This window comes from Schistocerca serialis, chromosome 5, assembly GCF_023864345.2.
Source record: "Schistocerca serialis cubense isolate TAMUIC-IGC-003099 chromosome 5, iqSchSeri2.2, whole genome shotgun sequence".
In the NCBI taxonomy this organism is placed as follows: domain Eukaryota; kingdom Metazoa; phylum Arthropoda; class Insecta; order Orthoptera; family Acrididae; genus Schistocerca; species Schistocerca serialis.
The window spans coordinates 23847610-23868968 of NC_064642.1; the positions used below are offsets into that span (position 1 = coordinate 23847610).

The following is a 21359-nucleotide window of genomic DNA, read 5'->3' on the forward strand; positions in this document are numbered from 1 at the left end:
TTGCATCTCCCTTTTCAAATTTTCCACTTTCCCTACCACCTTCAAGCTTCCGAGATTCCATGCCCCAACTCGTAGAATGTAATCCTTTCATTAGTTATTTAATCTTTTTCTCGTGGTCCCTTTCCCATTGGAATTCCCTCTCCACAGATTGGAATGGGGCACTAGTCCAGAATCTTTTGCCAAAGGAGGGATCATAATGACACCTTTTTAGTTATAGGACACCTGTCTTGCAGATACACATTATGTGTCTTTAATGTAGTGGTTTCCATTGCCTTCTGCATCATGACAGTACTGATCATTATTGATTCTTCTGCCTTTAGGAGCAGTTTACCACCCAAAGGGCAAGAGAGTGCCCTAAACTAATGATTGCATCTGTATCCTCTTTGACAAGGCCATTGACAAAATGAGGATGATTTCTTACACCAAAGACTTTGGCCGCCAATGCTCATTTTTGTTACAAATTTAAGCAGTTGTGGGGTTTGAACCTGGGACAAGGATGTTTTGATTACTAACCAACAATGCTACCATTAGACTACATATGGAACTTTATATTGTTGTCTCCATTAGTTCCAGAGATAACGGTACATAAACTTTGCTTATTTTACAGTGACTGCATAGGCCCTACAAACTCCCCTTAAATAGAAGATTTATTGAAGAACTGTTTTTATGATTGTTTAAGGGGCCAGTTGGAATAATTTACTATGGTAATAATGTTCAAGAAAATATAAGGATAGAGTTAATTGAAGGGTAGAATAAAGGACAAAGGAGCATAACATAAATGCAATAAGGCCAGAGTTTGAGTTAGGTGATATTGTGTTGGTGAAAGTTTATCACCCTAGCTCAAGTTTAGAGTAAGAGGTGTATAATTTTTTTCATAAATATGAGTGTCTTTACAAGGTGTTAAACATAGCACATCCAAAAGCAGTGTTCTTTTAGCAGATTCCTCAAACTAAAGAGGGAAAAGACCATACAGTGTAAATTTGTTTAAAATATTTATTAAATAGAAACAAGTAATCAGGGGGTTCAAAATCTTTGTTAGTTTTGGAGAGTGGTACTTATGAGGCTTACATGTTGATTTCTGTATATTCTTCCTCTTTTACTATTTTATCTGGTTTAAATTATATTTACTTCTACACACATCAAAAAAAGATTTGCATCACACCGGTTTCCAGAACTCCTGAAGACAGACGTTGACTGTGGATGTTGTATCACAGACACAGTCCCTTTGACTGTTCAGAGATGTCACTAAACCCACCCAAAGATGTAAACAACCATGCATGAGCAGCACCTATTATATGGAGGGGTCCAACAGCCGATGAGTTCCAGTCATTCTACCAGGATGGAGGTACATGACTCATGTTGTCTGTAGTTCAACCATGCCTAGACGGTCAATACCACAGTTCAATCATGTCCACATTGTTACTTTGTGCCCGAAAGTGCTCTCAACAAGGGAAGTGTCCAGGTGTCTCAGAGTGAATCAAAGCAATGTTGTTTGGACATGGAGGAGATACAGAGAGACAGGAACTGTCGATGACATGCCTCATTCAGGCCACCCAAGGGCTACTACTACAGTGTATGACTGCCACCTACAGATTATGGCTTGCAGGAACCGTGACAGCACTGCCACCATGTTGAACAATGGTTTTTGTGCAGCCACAGGACGTCTTGTTATGACTCAAACTGTGAGTAATAGGCTGCATGATTCACAACATCACTACCGACATACATGGCGAGGTCCATCTTTGCAACCACGACATCATGCAGTGCAGTAAAGATGGGCGCAGTACACATGGTCCCAACAACATAACGAATGGACCACTCAGGATGGGCATCACATTCTCTTCCCCGATGAGTGCCACATATGACTTCAACCAGACAATCGTTGGAAATGTTTTTGGAGGCAACCCGGTCAGGCTGAACACCTTAGACCTACTGTCCAATGAGTGCAGCAAGGTGGAGGTTCCCTGATGTTTTGGGGTGGCTTTATGTGGGGCTGATGTACAAAGCTTATGGTTATGGAAGGAACTGTAATGGCTGTACGATACGTGAATGCCATCCTCTGACTGATAGTGCAGCCATACTGGCAGCATATTAGTGAGGCATTTATCTTCATGGATGACAATTCGCTCCCCAATCATGCACATCTTGTGAATGACTTCCTTCAGGATAATGACATCGCCTGACTAGACTGGCCAGCATGTTCTCCAGGCATGAACCCTATCAAATATGCCTGGTAAAGATTGAAAAGGGCTGTTTATGGTTGACGTGACCCACCAACCACTCTGAGGGATCTAGGCCGAATCGCTGTTGAGGAGTGGGACAATCTGGACCAACAGTGCATTGATGAACTTGTGGATAGCATGCCATGATAAATATAGGCATGCATCATTGTAAGAGGACATGCTGCTGGGTATTAGAGGTACCAGTGTGTACAGCAATCTTGACCACCACCTCTGAAGATCTCACAGTATGGTGGTACAACATGCAATGTGTGGTTTTCATGAGCAATAAAAAGGATGGAAATGATTTTTGTGTTTATCTCTATTCCAATTTTCTGTACAGACTGTAGAACTCTCAGAACTGAAGTGATGCAAAACTTTTTTTGTTGTGTGAACTATCCCTATCTATCAGACCGGAAAAGTGAGATACTAGGGGACATTGCTGGCATTACTCACTATCTCACACTTCAAATAATTAATGCCAAACAGCAGTAATTTTGTATTTTATTTCAAGGATTGTATGATTATTAGATTTACTCATTGTCCAAGTGAACTGGGAAAGGAAGGTAGTGTAACACAAACTCACAAAGAGAAATGTTTATAGAAACATGGGATTAAGAAGAGTGAGCTATGTTCACCTTATTTTCGAAGATACAGTGTGTGGACAAAAATATGGACACAGCAAAAGGAAACACACTATCATGCCTAATATGGTATAGAAAAACCATTTGCATTCTGAATAGCTTCCATTTATCTTGGAATGGATAAATACGGGTCCTGTATGGTTTCCAGGAGAATCTTATAGCATTCCTCCTGCAAAAAAGTGGCAATATGAGGTAACATTGATTGAAGTGGATAGCATTCAACAACAAATATTCCACAGTAGACTACAATGTTTCAGTAACATTGAGATCTGGTGACTGTGCTGGCTAGGTGAGAGCAACCATTGATCCATATGCTTACAAAACCAGTCCTGCATGATGCGAGCTATATGGACATAGGCCCCATTGGTTTGGAACACAGCACTACCAATGGAGACAAAACACTGTACCACGGGATGTACATGATCAGCCAAAATAGTCACATAATCCTTGGCAGTAATGCAACCTTGCAGTGTAACCATTAGTCCCATGGAATACCATGACACAACTGCCTAAATCCTTGTCATGTTTCACTCTTGGGATGTAAACTCGGCCAGAAGTAGGAAACAGTGTGAAACAAGATGGCGCTGAGTGTAAATTGTGGTTGTGTTAATTACCAGAATAAACTCAACATAAACGTTAAAAATTCTTTAATATGTAAAAACTTTGATGTATATCATGATGATATGTGTATCGCATGTTTTGTTATTAAAAAGGTTTTGGAAGGAAGACATGAGGTGGTCCAAAATCGCGAAACTGAAATTGCACATGGAGCTAGTACCTCATGTTATGAATTGCAAGAGCCAATACAAAGACTTTGCTACTGCAAATCACGCACTGTGAACATGAATAAACATGCATAAACTGTAAAACTGTATACTATTTCGCGTGTGTAAAGGCAGATCCAAGACAAAAACTATGGTGTTGCAGAAGGTGTAATGAATATGACCTAAACAAAGCACTACTGAAGAGCAATTGCAAAGTCGAAATTATTGCTATGTTGTTAGAAGAGGTACATGCCTTGAAATACAAATATACCAATAACAATCAATGTGAGTGTAAAACAAACAGTGATCTTGTAATTGATTATGATACTAGAAACAGCAGTAACAAATATGTTACCAACTGTAAAAAATGAGGGAAAACCGCCAAAAGTGGTATAGCATGTGTAAAATGTGAAACAAAATTTCACTTTCGATGCGCAAAGGTGAACTGCTCATTGAAAGGAAATGAGAAATTTACGAAAATATGGAAGTGTAATACATGTAGGCCTACCGATATACTAAGAAGGGCCGCAAATATTCCGCTAACAAACAGATTTGAAATGCTCGATGTAGAAAGTAGCGATGATGTTCTTGGAGCTCATACAGAACATTCTCAATCATCGAATGCTACAGTAACTCTTCCTGAAAGCACTACTGCTTCTGAACTTCAACAAGGAGATCTACAAATTCCATGTGATGTTGCTGTTCCAGTTCCGAAAACCATTAAACAAATTTCCCAAGAAGAGGTTAGCATCCTGTACACAGAACCAAGCAATCATTGTAGGCCAGTAGACCACCTACAAAGACAATGGCAGGCTATTTCTGTTGCAAAACACGCTAAAGACTGTGTAAACTTTCCACCCTTGGAAAACAGATTTAGTGTCCTTGAGCATGTTGATGCTACAGGAAAAAACATAAAGTAGACTCACAAGTCAAGGTGCTTAACACAAGTAAGGTTAATGAAAGTGAAGTGAGTAATAGGTGTAGCAACAATATTACATCAGCTGTCAATAGAAGTGTAGTGAATAATGGGTGCAGTAAAAATAATACGTCAACTGTCAATAGAAGTAATGAAACCGAAAACCCCAAGAAATAAAGCCGCAGTTGCAGACCTAGGCCTGTGAAAATACATTTATAAGTAGATAGTCAAGGAAGGAAATTAAGGGATATAGTTGAAAACAATTCAAGCCACAATAAAACCTAGCACAAAATTTAAAGATGTTGTAGCAGGTTCTTCATCAGCAGAAGCTATGGAACTGGCAGTTTTTCTGGCTGGATCAAATAACGTAGCGAGAAAAGAAGAAACTGCAGGAACTACAAAATACGAAAAATCCTCATCTTTTCAATACCATGTCAGCATGATGTTTCATCCTGGTCTTGTATGAATGTTGAAGTGAGAAGAGCAAATGGAGAAATTAAGAAAATTTGCAAATACTTTAAAAATGTCTGTTTTGTAAACATAACTAACTTAGGTACATGATTCCACACTGCTCATGGTCTCCGTCTGAATCAACTCAGAAGGAAGTATGTGAGTAATGAAATCACAAAAGTAGCCAATGAATTAGGCATAGCAAAAATCGATAGCTCTGAGTCAATACCACTTAGATTTAGGGAAAACTCTTTTTTAGAGGTAGCAAAGAAGGGCCGGGACTAACAGGTTTGCCTAGATTCACACTGGACGACCAGATTAAAGATAAGAATAATATAATAAATGTCGGTAACACTAGAGAGAGATATAGCAATAATGACGATTGCCCCAATAAAAATAATTACTCACCAACTTTGTCTCTCAAGATAGGTCATCTCAATATTGAAAGTATAAGTGGAAAACATGTAATTTTAAACGAATTTGCAAATGAGAACGTATTTGATGCATTATGCTTAAGTGAGCACTGTGTAAATGAAACAAAATATCTTCTCATGTACCAGATGATTTCCACTTCGCAAACAGTTTCAGCAGAGAGCAGCACATTCATGGGGGTGTATCAATTTACATTAAGAAAGAATTAATAAATTGTAGTAATGAACTAGATCTAGGATTTCTGTGCAGTGAGATACATTTTCAAGCCACAGGTGTATATCTGGATCATTTAAAAATTACTATTGTATCTCTTTATAGATCACCAGACGGAAGTCCACTAATATTTTTAGAAAAACTTGAGACTTTAATAAATTTCTTTCTTAGTCCTCAGTGGAAGAAATATAGTATAGTGATTGGTGGTGACATCAATGCCGCATTTGATGTAAACAAAGACGTGCACACTGTAAATGAATTTAAAAACCTGTTATGACAATTTTTACAAACTGCAAACCCACAAGACAACATACTTACAAATGTCAGTAGAGAGTTACTGTCTTCAGATGTAGCTGTCTTCAATATCTCGGACCATGACTCAGTTTGGATAAAAATAGGTACAGATAGGGCTAATATGGACAATAAGGAGTTTAAAGAACCTAAAATAGTCATCACAAGACCAATAACACAAGAAAAACTGTCTAATTTCATGGTCTCACTCAGTAATTATGACTGCTCACATATGTTTAACAATAATGCCCAGGGCTCTGCCAGTACATTGTTCGATAGATTTTTTTAATTCTTTCATAAATACATTCAAGACCAACTGCCCTCAACACAAATGAAAAGTTAGCCCTAAAAGTAACAGTAATAGACATAGGGATAAGAATCCATGGTATACCACTCAACTAGCCAATACGAAAGTAGGTTGTTGTTGTATAGAGATTCTTACAGACTTCAGAAATCTGATATGGCTAAACAAAGGTACTCAAGAGCACAAAAGGAATTCAAGCATGCTTTAAATGATGACAAGAAACAACATAACCTAGTCAGCATTGAGTCATCAAAAAATAAATGCAAAAAAGCATGGACTATAATAAATTCATTGGTCAAAAGCAAGCAGAAAGCTGAGGTAGAAATTTCAGCAGTTGAATTTAATAACTACTGTATAAAATCTGTTAACCAAAATAGGGAAAACAATGGGAGGCAACAAGAAACTGTAGCTGATCTCATTAGATATCATAATGTAGACTACACTCTGAAAGATAAATTCCTTTTAACAGAGGTCACACCAGATATTGTTTTAACCACTGTAAATAATTTTAGGCCCTCTGATAGTGAAGATATATATGATATTTCTTGTAATATGTTAAAAAAGATAATTGGGCATTTAGTATATCCTCTTACTAAATGTATAAACAGATGTCTAATTGAAAGAGTATTCCCAGATGTATTAAAATTATCCAGGGTAGTGCCCATTTACAAGAAAGGAGACAAAAATTACCCATCTAGCTATTGTCCAATATCTCTGACACCTACTTTATCTAAAGTTTTGGAATCCATCATCAGCTCCCAGTTGTGTGATTATCTGACATGTAATAACATTATTACTGCGGTGCAATTTGGCTTTAGGAAGGGCAAATCCACAGTCCATGCCATTGACTCCCTGATTAAAGAAGTGCTTAATGCTTATGAAGGAAAAAATTTTGCTCAGGCTACATTTTGTGATCTTAGTAAAGCCTTCGATTGTGTGGAACATATTTCACTCCTCAACAAACTAGTTTATTGCGGAATCACAAACAGTGAAGTTGACATTTTCGAATCTTTCCTCGGCAACTGTAAACAAATTGTTTGTATTGGTATACAGAGATCACAGCTAGCTAAAGTTAAGTGTAATGTGCACATGGCTCAGTATTAGGACCTCTGCTATTTATCCTAATGACAAACGATTTACCATCTTACATAAATATTCACTCCATTCTCTATGCAGATGATATCACTTTTTTCAATATCAGCTCAGAGATGGATACGCTCCAAACTGTGGCAGATGACACTATATCACAAGCATCAGTCTGGTTTCGAGCTAATGGGTTCCTGTTTAATGAGAGTAAAACTCAAAATATTGTATTTAGTTTAAGAGACTTCATGGATACTGTTAAGTTCTTAGGTATTCTCATGGAACCAGAAATAGTAGCCATCTTGACATACCTTACTGTAGATTATCCAAGTCACTGAACAGCTATGAAGTGGTGGGTATGAAGATGTTTAACAAACTGCTAGAAGAATGGGTAGAAGCTCCATTTGATTTATTGAAAGACAAATTATTCAGTTGGTTAGCTGCAAATCCTTGCTACTCACTTCAGGAATTTTATGACTGTAAAATATCATAGTGGTATCGGTTTGGAGAGTAAAGCATAATTTCTTCAACTGAGTAATTTATGATGCAATGTTTTCATATTATTTGATTTTAAATATTGTATTTTATGAGAAACCAATAGTGACATGTTGATATACTGTATAACTTGTATATATGTAACTTGACTTTGTCAATTGCTGTAACAGCTAACCGACAATAAAATTTCATTCAATTCAATTCAATTCAAGGCTCATCCGAGCGAATGACTTTCTTCCATTGCACCATAGTCCAGTTTTAATCGGCTCCATCCATCCAGCACTTCCTATTCCTGTCCTGTTACAGGCTTATCCTATTCTATCAGAGTCTGATCCAGCTGTGAAAGCAGCCACATCATATACCAGCTTTGCTGCGGTCATTCCAGTTTTTTATGCTGGTATGACTACCGACCATCTGTCAACCAGGACGAATGGCCACCATCAAACTGTGACCAAGAACAAAGTGGTTCACCCTGCAGGACAAAATGAAGCTGAACATGACATGCTTGATTTCAGTGACTGCTTCAAGAAATTTGGATCTTCCCCTCCACTGCCAGCTTTTCTGAATTAGGCAAATGGTAGTTATGTTTACAACACATTCTCCATGCCTCAAATTATCCTGGTCTCAACCTACAATAACCTATTACCCCACACCCTCTACCCAGCAGTTTCCACCCCTTATCCTGTCACCTATTGCCAATTCACACACCCTTATCCTCCTAATATGCCACTCTCTGTCAGTGCACCAACCAGCATTTACCACTCTCTGCTCCTCTCCTTTTCCATCATCCACTATCCATTCTTCCCCTCCCCACAGCCTTCTGACACTTCACCTGGCAGCCTTGACCTGTTGCCTTGTAGTCCCAGCATGCTCTTCTCTCCTCCCATCTGCACCCTGCTACTATAAATCCCCTTTCCCTGCCCCACTCCAGATTGTTGCTTTTGTTCAATGGAACACTTGCACTCTGACCAGAGTGGCCAGAGACAGCAGTTATGTATGCGTTAAGTGTGCCTGCTTGTGTGAATGTGTGTGTTTTCTTTTTGAAAGCAGGCTTTGGTGAAATACTTAGTGGGTAACAGTCTTTCCATAGTGCCTGTCTGCAACTCAGCGTGTCATATTTATGATGAGTGACAACCTATCCTTTTCATAATTGTTGCTATTACCAGTAATTGTTTGTCACTTATTCCAAAGGTGACTGGACTTGCTCAGTGTGTAATAGTCTTTTCATAGTGCATGTCTGCAACTCAGCATGTCATCATTATGAAGAGTAGCAATCTATCCTTTTCATAATTGTTGCTACTACCAGTATTTGTTTGTTTTATTATCCCAAAGGAGACAGGACAACTGAAGACAGTAATTAATGTATCCAATCATACTGTAACATGTAGACTTCTTAATGTTATTTTATGTTAAACAATTAACTTACAAGAATGAGCATATTTTTAGAATTACAGAGGTTCATTGCATACCTTAGTATTGTATCTCTTTGATTCCAAATTGTTTCTTAAATTTTGCATCTCTATTTCCAGCTTGCACTTAGAGACATGTTCAACTTCCCAGTCTTGTCTCATCTTATTTAGCTTTTGTTCATACTCAACACGCAACTTTTCTTTCTCTTCTTCAATTTGTTCATCTGCTTCAAAATCAAAATAATTTATAATTTGAAAATTGACTTTATAAGGTACAAAAATCAAAATACAAAAGTCCAAAACTGCATTCACACTATGACTGTTAACATCTTGGAACAAAATGAGTAGTTATTTGCATCCTTATATTATAGTGGGTGAACGAAATGACATTCTTCAGGAACTAAATAATATTGATGTTACTAAAATTATGGCTATGAATTATTTCGTGTGATGCTTGCATACAAGACCTTCTACACTTTCTTCTAGCACATGAAGAGTAGTAGGAATAGGTCCCTTAAGTTATTCCTTCAACACTCACTACATGTAGTAGTGTATGAAAGATTTCAGGATCTGAGATCAACACCACTTTCTTGACCTACATATAATCCAGGGAAAATTTTGTTCAAATGTGGCCCAATATGTTCATTAGAAAATACAAGGCTATATATGAAAGAAAATTGAAATTCTACCCACCTCTCCTTTTGAAATTAGGAAAATAATAAACTCAGTTAAATGTGAAAACTCATAAGGAATTGATGGTATTTCCATCAGACAACTAAAAGCTTTTTCACAGTGGATAAATAGGACTCTAAGCCACAAATGTAGTAGCTCACTGAGACAGGGCACTTCTGCTCATAGACTGAAATAGGCTATTTTTAAATCATTGCATAAAAATTTGGGCAGGTGTGATGCCAACAATTACTGCTCAGTCTCACTTCTGATAGCTTTATCCAAAATTCTTGAAAAAGTAATGTATTCAAGAGTAGGTTCACATACTTGTAAAAATGAAGTACTAACAAAATATCAGTTTGGTTTTGAGAAAGATGTTTCAACATAAAATGTAGTATATTTTTCACTAATCAAATATTAAATGCTCTGAACAACTGAACATCACCTACAGGGATTTTTTTTGTGATCTCTCAAAGGCTTTTGATTGAGTAAATCATAGAATCTTCTAGATAAGTATGATGATATGCATGGAACAGTGCACAAATGGTTTAATTCATATTTAACTGGAAGAGTGCAGAGCTTTCAAATAAACAGTTCACATAATGCACAAAAAATTAGCAGGTTCCTCAAACTGGCGCATTCGGGAGGACGACGGTTCAATCCCGTCTCCGGCCATCCTAATTTAGGTTTCCCGTGATTTCCCTAAATTGTTTAAGGCAAATGCCGGGATGGTTCCTTTGAAAGGGCACGGCCGATTTCCTTCCCAATCCTTCCCTAACCCGAGCTTGCGCTCCGTCTCTAATGACCTCGTTGTCGACGGGACGTTAAACACTAACCACCACCACCACCACCACCACCTCCTCAAACTGGGGAAGTATCAAGAATGAGGTCCCACAGGATTCAGTCTTAGGTCACTTATTGTTCTTATATATATATTATTGTATTGTATTGATCCAGGCAATCATAGTATTGTACAGTTGTACATATGATACTGTACAGGTCAAGAGAGCATATTTACAAGTAATTTTTACAAATTGATTTTTACATTACTTTGTAGTGAGGAAATTATCTATCTTAAACAAAACAGTCAATACAAATCATAGCATGACTTGCCACACTATATCCATGAAGATGCAAAGCCAGTTATTTTTGGTGATGATACAAGTGTAGTAGTCACATCCAACAAACAAGAATTAGCTGAGGAAACCGCAAATAATTCAAAATTATTAAGTGGTTTTCTGACAATTAACCCAATTAAAATTTGACATACAGATCTAACAGTAAATGGCATAACATCATTAATAACTATAGAGTTTGAACAGAAGTCTCTAGTTAAGGCAGAATATTTAAAATTTTTGGTTATATGGATTGATAAGAAATTGCATTGGAGGAAATACATTGATGATCTGCTGAAACATTTGAGTTCAGCTACTTATGCTATTAGGGTTATTGCAAATTTTGGAAATAAACATAGCAATAAATTAGCTCACTATGGTCATTTTCATTCACTGGCATAATATTTTGGGTGATTCATCTTTATGGAAAAAGTACTCATTGCACAAACATATTTAATCAGAATAATAGCTGGAGCCCCTCCAAGATGATTTCTCTCTCTCTCTCTCTCTCTCTCTCTCTCTCTCTTCACGTACAAAATTTGTTATTAATAACACTTCCCATTCAAAAGCAACAGCAATGTACATAGCTACAACACTAGGAGAAAGGCTGATCTGGTCTGCATTATTCTTGTTTAAACCTACCATTGGCACAGAAAAGAGGTGAATTATGCTGCCACTTAAGTCTTTACCAAATAGCATCAAAAGTCTGATAGATAGCCAATCAGCATTTAAAACAAATTAAAAGAATTTCTGAGTGACAACCTTTTCTACTCAATAGATGAATTTTTACATATAAATTACTAATTTAACAATTATTAAAACAAACTGAATTATGTATGTAAAGAAACCTTTAGTAAAACTAACAGATCATGCATCATTACAAAGTGTTGTATTGTATTGTATTGAATTTTTATTGATCCAGGCAATCATAGTATTGTACAGCTGTACATATGATATTGGGCAGGTCAGGAGAGCTATTTACAAGTAATTTTTACAAATTGATTTTTACATTATTTTGTATCTTAAACAAAACAGTTAATACAAATCATAGAATTGTAAGGTTGTACATACGATATTGGACAGGTCAAGAGAACATATTTGCAAGTAATTTTTAATAAATTAATTTTACATTATTTTGTAATGAGGAAGTTAGCTATATTTAACAAAACAGTAAATACAAATGTTGTATGGTAAAATACAAACAGCCAATACAAATGTAATAGTAAAGTAGTCCAGTGTATTTCATGGACATGCACAGTATATAATAATCCAGTATATTTTCAGACCTAATTGAACATTTATCATAAAATTGTTTACAATTTACAGTCCAGACATATGTCTGCTTGTGTCTGTATATGTGTGGATGGATATGTGTGTGTGTGTGTGTGTGTGTGTGTGTGTGTGTGTGTGTGTGTGAGAGAGAGAGAGAGAGAGAGAGAGAGAGAGAGAGAGAGAGAGAGAGAGAGAGAGAGAGAGAGAGAGAGAGTGTATACCTGTCCTCCTTTCCCCCTAAGGTAGGTCTTTCCACTCCCGGGATTGGAATGACTCCTTACCCTCTCCCTTAAAACTCACATCCTTTTGTCTTTCCCTCTCCTTCCCTCTTTCCTGATGAAGCAACTGTTGGTTGCAAAAGCTTGAATTTTGTGTGTATGTTTGTGTTTGTTTGTGTGTCTATCAACATACCAGTGCTTTCAGTTGGTAAGTTACATCATCTTTGATTTTAGATATATTTTTCCCACGTGGAATGTTTCCCTCTATTATATTCATATCATTAATTTGAACCCAACAATTACGATTGTTATTGTCACTGTTGCATTTTGAAATTTTTTCTGTCATCTTACTTTCTCTTTCTGTTTCTGCAAGTAGTTTCACTTTGTATTCACCTTCTCCTTTTTACCGTAATCTACCATACAATTTTATCCTGCCTATATATACTCAATAATACGTAACCCACTTCCAAACCATAACCAAAAAAATTTTTTCCGTTTTCAACACTACCACTGCTATAAAATCCACCATTCACAGTTCACAAACAGTTCCATTCACCTATTAAACAACCATTTCGGTTAGCTCTAACAACTTTCGCTTTATTTCCATTTCCTTTTTTCCCACTGACATATGTCTGCTTGTGTCTATATATTTGCGGATGGATGTGTGTGTGTGTGTGTGTGTGTGTGTGTGTGTGTGTGTGTGTGCGCAAGTGTATACCTGTCCTTTTTCCCTTTTTGTTTTTAGATATATTTTTCCCACGTGGAATGTTTCCCTCTATTATACATATATATATAAAGGGAAACATTCCACGTGGGAAAAATATATCTAAAATCAAAGATGATGTAACTTACCAACTGAAAGCACTGGTATGTTGATAGACACACAAACAAACACAAACATACACACAAAATTCAAGCTTTCGCAACCAACATTTGCTTCATCAGGAAAGAGGGAAGGAGAGGGAAAGACGAAAGGATGTGGGTTTTAAGGTAGAGGGTAAGGAGTCATTCCAATCCCGGGAGCGGAAAGACTTACCTTAGGGGGAAAAAAGGACAGGTATACACTTGCACACACACACACACATATCCATCCGCACATACACAGACACAAGCAGACATTTGTCTGGCAAAATGACTATCATATAGAAGGAAGCAGGCTAAAATTTATTTATTTATTTATTTATTTGATTAGCCATCCGTAGACATTTTGCAATGTATGGATGTTGTCAGTTTGGATACAGTGATTTTTGCAGATACATTGACACTTTTATATGCATTTACAGAGTATACAAATACAATGACATTTATCACTTAAATTACATTCAGACAATTAAATATTCACTTATTGTTTAGAAACAGTGTTCCTGAAAATATAGTTTAAGGGTTTTCTGTAACAGTACATGTTGTTAATTTCTTTGATGTCCTGTGCAGCTTGTTATACATTTACAGAATATACAATACAATGTCATTATGTCACTTAAATTACATTCAAACATTTAAATATTCACTTACTGTGTAAAAACAGTGTTCCTGAAAATACAGTTTAAGAGTTTTTCTGAAACAGTACATGCTGTTAATTTCTTTGATTTCCTGTGGCAGCTTGTTATACAATTTTACACCCTGATACAAGAAACTTTTTTGGGTCTTATGCTTGTTTCTCCTATCTAGATGAAGGCAGTGGCTTGTTCTTGTGCTATAGCTGTGTAAAATGCTGTTTGTACTATAATTCACTATATTTTTCTTTATATATACTATAGTGTGGAACATAAATAAACAGGGAACAGTTAGAATACCAAGTATTTTGAATAGTTCTCTGCAGTGAGCCCACTTACTGCTTTTAGTTATAATTCTCACTGCTCTCTTCTGCACTTTAAAAACTGTTTGTAAGTTGAGTACATTATTTCCCCAGAAAATTATCCCATAGCTTATGACTGAATGTACATAGCTAAAATATACAGTTCTTAGACATTCATCGCTGCATACTGAGGAGAGAACTCTAAGTGCGTAACACGTTGTAGATATCTTTTTTGTGAGTTTTTTAACATGTTCACTCCACCTAAGCTGGCTGTCAATATGCAACCCTAGGAATTTTGTGGTGGGCACTTCGTCTACAGAGGTGTTATGTAGCTTTAACTTTAGGGGACTGTTTTTTCTGTTTATTCTAAAGCGTATGCTATTTGTTTTCTTAATATTTAAGGTCACTTTATTCTCTGTAGACCATTTGTAGACATCTTTCAGTGATTCATTACAATTTTCCAACATTTGTGCTGATGTCTCACTGGTGATTATAATATTGCTGTCATCAGCAAACAATAAAATTAACAGACAAAGAACCTGTAAATGCTGGGTGCATACTGTACAACAGTTTACCACAATGTATAAAGATGGTGGAAGGTATGTCTCTTTTTAAAAGAAAATTAAAAAGACATCTGATCAATATCTGCCCCTACAGTGTAAAAGAATATCTTGAAATAAAAAATTAAATTGTGTGTATATATATATTTTTTGCAATTGTACTTTAATGACATTTTCTGTGAATATTCTATAAAATATATGTATACGTACTACTTTTTTGTAAATTGCTATGTATATGCAAGATTTATGTAAAAATGAAGTGTCCAATGTCATTATAAGAAATGATCCATGGACAAATAAATAAATAAAAATTTTATATTATTCAGAGTGTTGTCTCCTTTTCTCCTAAACTATTTACATTCTGCCATAACTCTTCTTATCATAAACTAAGAAATTTATTTAGTATGATAAATAGTATTAGCTCTGTAACCTTTCCGTAAAAGTTATTCCCAAGGATAAAATCCACTGCATTTCAAATGCCACTGACACAATTTCTTCTGTTTTAATGTGCAATACATAACCAACAAATTATGCTCAAAGTCCACATATGTTTTTTGAGATTTTTAGTTTAAAATCTGGTGTCTAAATCTCTGTCTTGCCACTAGACAAAGTATCCAAAATCTTCTAGTGTCTCTAGATCTCTTCCACTCAAACAACCTTCTCCCATGTTAGTAACAATTATATTGTACTCTTGCAAAATTATCATCAGACAGCTAATTCTGACACTACTTACTTTCAGTTCATGTTATTTTCTCTCATAATACATTATTTCAATTTCTTCATCTTCTGTGGAACTAGCTGGTATATACACTTATACTATAGTGATGAGTCTTGGTATTGTGTCCATCTTGGCTATGGTGATGCACACACTATCTTGCTCATAGTAGTTTGCACACATTTCTATTTTCCTGATCATTATTAGACCTACTCCAGCATTACCCCTACTTGATTCTGTGTTGATGACCATGTATTCATCTTACCATAAATGCTGTTCATGTTACTAAAACACTTCACGAAGTCCTACTGTATGCAAGTTCATCTTCATGAAACCTATTTTAATTTTGACCCTCATTTTGTTTCCAGTTTTCACTCTATGATTGTCTCATATATGTTCTTCTAGGTTCTTCATCTTAGGATTTCTAACATAACATTCTCCTTCCATGAAATTTACTCTAGAGACTTCCATTTTCCTATTTCTCCCCATAACATCTACTAGTTTTAAATAATTCACCAAGCATTTAATTTACTCCATCTCTAAAAAAAATTGTTGTTGTTGTTGTTGTGAGCTGGCAACTTATTTATCAAATTTATCAGCATGACACTTAACAGTCACAACCAAATATTTTGTTGATTCAAGATCTTTCCAAAATATTATATGTAACTAACTAAACCCTGTAGGATTTTTTAATTCTCATATCATCTTCCAATGCCTTTCATACAGCCAGAGATTTTGTTTTGAAGCTACCTCAAATACTATACAGATTTCACATTATGAATCATACCCTATTGTGCTGTGTCACTCTCTAGGGGTCTGAATACAAATCTCACTCACTTTTTTCTGAATCTTGGAATCCTTGACCCTTTCAGGCCTGAATTTTTTCTGGAGGAAGAAAAAATTTTCTTTCTGCTCTAATGCCCGTAGACGATTTTTTTAATGATTTTAGGTGTATGGTTTATACAAATATATGCACCCATTTTCAAGTCATACTTTGAACATTTGTCTTCTTTTTATGGACTAAAATTAATAATTTTGTAATATTCACTGTTTTAATAAATAAACTGATAATTCAATAACTACAATGCAAAATAATAATAACAATATTCAACAATAATAATACTCAAATATGCAGCATGTTACAATCAAACTTTAAGAGCATCCAGGCAAATGAATATAAAATAAGTACATGCAGAGGATCAATGTACATCAGTTCTGTTTCACAAGATGAAGTAGCTAAAGCAATAAAAGGACTAAAAAATTCCAAATCAGCAGGTATTGATGGTATACCTGCAACAATGTTAAAGAAGAGCGCATCAAACCTAATTGAAGTACTTACACATTTATGCGACTGCTCACTTCAGGCAGGCATTTTCCCTGATGTGTTAAAAACATCAAAAGTTATTCCTGTATATAAAAAAGGGGATAAAGACAATGTAAATAACTACAGACCCATCACAATTTCCTCCTGCATCTCTAAAGTACTGGAAAAAGTTATGTATGAGAAACTTATGAAATTTATAAATAAAAACAGCATCCTATGTAATGAACAACATGGATTCAGAAATAAGAGGTCAACGACAACTGCTGTCTATGAGTGCATCAATTCCATCCTAAACCTGATGGACAAAAAACAGGAAACAATAGGAGTCTTTATTGACTTGTCAAAAGCTTTTGACATGGTGGACCATAAAATTCTGCTATCAAAGCTAGAAAGATATGGTATTCGAGGTCTGTCCAACAAGTGGATCAGTTCCTTCCTGACAAATCGTATGCAGGCAGTGTGCGTCAAGCACACAAATATTGAACTAAAAACTGTATCTAATCACTTATCTGACTATAAACAAATAAAATGTGGTGTACCCCAAGGATCCGTATTGGGACCCCTTCTGTTTCTTCTGTACATAAATGATCTAAGCTTAAATATTGATGCACACAAATCAATCATATTTGCAGATGACACCACAATTCTATTAAAAGGAGACGACGATGAACAGTTACAGCAGACAGTAAACACGGTCACGAAACAACTTAGCAGCTGGGCACAGAGTAACCAGCTTGTAATAAACAGTAAGAAAACCGTTGCTCTAAAATTCCACAATGTTCCTAACAAGGACATGTTTATCCCATCAGTCTCTATCAATGACGAACCAGTTGGTAACGGTACTGAAACCAAATTCTTAGGACTTTGGCTGCAGAGTAATATCAGATGGAATAAGCATATTGAATGTCTCAATACAGAACTGAGCAAAACATGTTATCTTCTTTGTTCATTAAAATCATGCTGTAGTGAGAAAACAGTAATGAGTGCATATCATGCGTACTTTCATTCTCGTCTTAGATATGGGGTCACCTTCTGGGGAAACTCTAAAATAGCTAATAGCACATTTAAACTACAAAAAAGGGCCATTAGAATCTTGTTTGGGTGCAAGCCTAGAGACTCTTGTAAACCCCTGTTTAAGAAATCTGGTATTCCCCCATTACCGTGTGTATACATTATGGAAACCCTTTTGTTCTTTAAATTAAATGTAATAGGCAAGGACCAGAGGCTACAAAAAAACTGTGATATACATGAGCACTTTACCAGACAAAACAGGAACTTACATATGACTCAAATCAGCACAGCACTGTGCCAAAAAGGTACTTTTCACATGGGAGTTAAGCTTTATAACAAACTTCCTGAAAACATAAAAGCTATCACTGAGGTCAATACATTTGGAAAATCTCTAAAGTCATATTTACAGCATCACTGCTTTTATTCCATTGATGAATATTTAAATTTATGAAATGTGTTATATAAATACTTGTGTGTAAAGTATATTATTGTAAGCTTAAATATGTATGCCTTGAAATTACTTTCAGCCTGTATATTTATAACTTGACTTGTCCAATGTCTTATGCATAAGCTGCTATGTAGACAACAGGACCAATAAAATACAATCTACAATCTACAACTAACCAACAACTTCTGTGAATCCTGGCTGTGCACTGCTACATTTACTTGTTGATATTTTTTACAGTAATGCTCAACAGGTGGTAGCAGATGTGTATGATGAAAAGACTGAACATTCACAGATGTGTACTGAGGTTTTCATTGTGGTAAACATGATGTGTCTGTTGCAGCTAATACACACTAAATATTAATGTATACAATTGTAGCCAGAGGATCTGAAATGGTTAAAAATATTATAGGCTGAATTTCCCTATTGTGTGCTTTTCATCTCCCATTTTCTCCAATGAAGACCCATGATTTTGCATTTCTTTCCTTACAAATGGAGATTCAATCTTTCTTCCACCTCACAACCTTACATTCTATATTTTGATTCCACTCATTTTGACTTCCTTGCGGAATTCCCACTTAATATGGGTACTTCACTCATGTTAGCTCTCTGTGTTAACAATCCAATGGGACAACAAATGATGTGTTTGTTGACCCAAAGGCATCTTCTTTACTGATATTAGAGACATTCCTAAATGCATTTATTAGCATGGTGGATGCATCTTTATTACTTTCTACAGTTTGTGTCATCGGAAGTTTCTCATTCTGATTGTCTCACCATGGGCAAGCTAAATGAGAACAACATTTTCCATTGTTATGTTAATTGTCTGATATTTAAGAGTCTCAATGATTTGCCATAGGCATGAATTCCTTCTGAAATGATTCTGGTTTCTCACTAAGTTTTTAGGAACCAGTTGTATGAGACCTGAACCCCTCTATTACTCTTCACAGATTGGAAGAGGTCAACATACCTTCATTCTGCAAATCTTTCAAACTTTGTTTTACTTAAGCTTTTAGTACTTACATCTTATTTCTAAATGGCCATGTAGCAGATATGCTGAATCGCAGATAGGCAGAACAAAAAGACTGTCACAAATGAAGCTTTTGGCCAGTAATAACTTCATCAAAAATAGATCACACACACACACACACACACACACACACACACACACACACACACACACACACACGCACATGCAAATGCAACTCACATGCACGACTGTAGTCGAAGCAACTGAAACCACACTGGGCACTGGGCAGTGTGGTTTCAGTTCTCTGAGACCGCAGTCCTGTGTGTGAGTTGCATTTTTGTGAGTTTGTGTGTGTGTGTGTGTGTGTGTGTGTGTGTGTGTGTGTGTGTGTGTGTGTGTGTGGGTGGGTGGGTGGGTGGTCTATTTTTGACGAAGGCCTTACTGGCCAACAAAACCTTTATTTTTGGCAGTCCTTTTGTTGTGCCTATCTGTAACTTACCATCTCTGCTATATAGTGAGTAGCAACTTTCCTTTTCATAATACTGTTACATTCCATCCTGGAGTTTTCACTGTTTCATTTTTTCTAAATGACTGTTTCAAGCATATCTGTAATACACTGAAGAACCAAAGAAACTGGTACACCTGCCTTACATTACATAGGATCCACCGAAACATGCAGAAGTGCTGCAACATGATGTGGCATGGACTCAACTGATGTATGAAGTAGTGCTGGAGGGAATTGTCACCATGAATCCTGCAGGACTGTCCATAAATCTGTAAGCGTACGAGGCTGTGGAGATTGCTTCTGAACAGCATATTGCAAGGCATCCCGGATATGTTCGATAATGTTCATGTCTGCAGAGCATCATGGCCAGTGGAACTATTTAAAACTCAGAAGAGTGTTCCTGGAGCCACTCTGTAGAAATTCTGCACTTCCTGGAATTGCCCAAGTCCATTGGAATGCACAATGGACGTGAATGGATGGAGGTGATCAGACAGGATGCTTAGGCACATGTTACCTGTCAGAGTTGTATCTAGATTTATCAGGAGCCCCATACCACTCCAACTGCACATTCTCCACACATTTACAGAGCCTCCACCAGCTTGAACAGTCCCCTGCTGATACGCAGAGTCCATGGATTCATGAGGTTGTCTCCATACCCGTACATGTCCATCCACTCGACACAATTTGAAACAAGACTTGCCCGACCAGGCAACATGCTTCCAGTCATCAACAGTCCAATTTCAGTGTCGACAGGCCCAGGCAAGTGTAAAGATTTCTATTGTGCATTCATCAAGGGTATACGAGTGGGCCTTCAGCTCAGAGATATGATGTATTACCAGATTCCTAGTACACTCTTGAAATTGTCGTATGGGAAAATCCTCACTTCATTGCTACCTCAGAGATGCTGTACCCAATCGCTCATGTGCTGGCTATAGCACCACATTTGAAATCAATTAAATCTTGACAACCTGCCATTGTAGCAGCAGTAGCTGATCTAACAATTGCACAGACAATTGTTGTCTTATATAGGTATCGCTGACCACTCGCCATATTGTGCCTGTTTACATATCTCTGTATTTAAATACACATGCTTATACTAGTTTCTTTGGTACCTCAGTGTATAATTTCCAAATTACATTCCTGGATTATCCTTTATCTAAAACTAATTGTAGATAAAATTTGTTCCCCACTCCGATAAACACACACATCATCATTTCAATCAACTGTAAATAAAAAGTGAGAAATAAAAATTCTTTACTAATTTGTTTTGGTTCACTCCACTGCCTTTTCTGCTTAACAGTTGTATGGTGTCACTTCGTTATACTTTGTTTTGGCAATGAAACGCCACTCTTCTACTCTTTTTATCTCTAGATCACTTCAGTCCCTTCAGAAAGTGAATCAAACTCACTGTTCTGCGTAGTCATTCATCAACTGTGCAGATAGGTGAAATGAAAATCATGGCAGCAACTAATCTCATGGGTAAAAGTTAGACTGGAGACCTTTCTCTAAAGCCTATTTCATTGAGACAGTAGTGAAGAGA

General features: G+C 36.4%; 1 protein-coding gene across 1 annotated transcript in view; it reads right to left on the minus strand.

Moving 5' to 3' along the window:
• Positions 1-21359, minus strand: part of LOC126481718 (osmotic avoidance abnormal protein 3-like) — a 287181-nt gene that overhangs the window by 100111 nt on the left and 165711 nt on the right. Inside the window, exon 7 of the mRNA XM_050105670.1 lies at positions 9281-9447. Within this exon, the coding sequence (XP_049961627.1) occupies positions 9281-9447 (167 nt within the window). The remainder of the gene's footprint in view (positions 1-9280; positions 9448-21359) is intronic.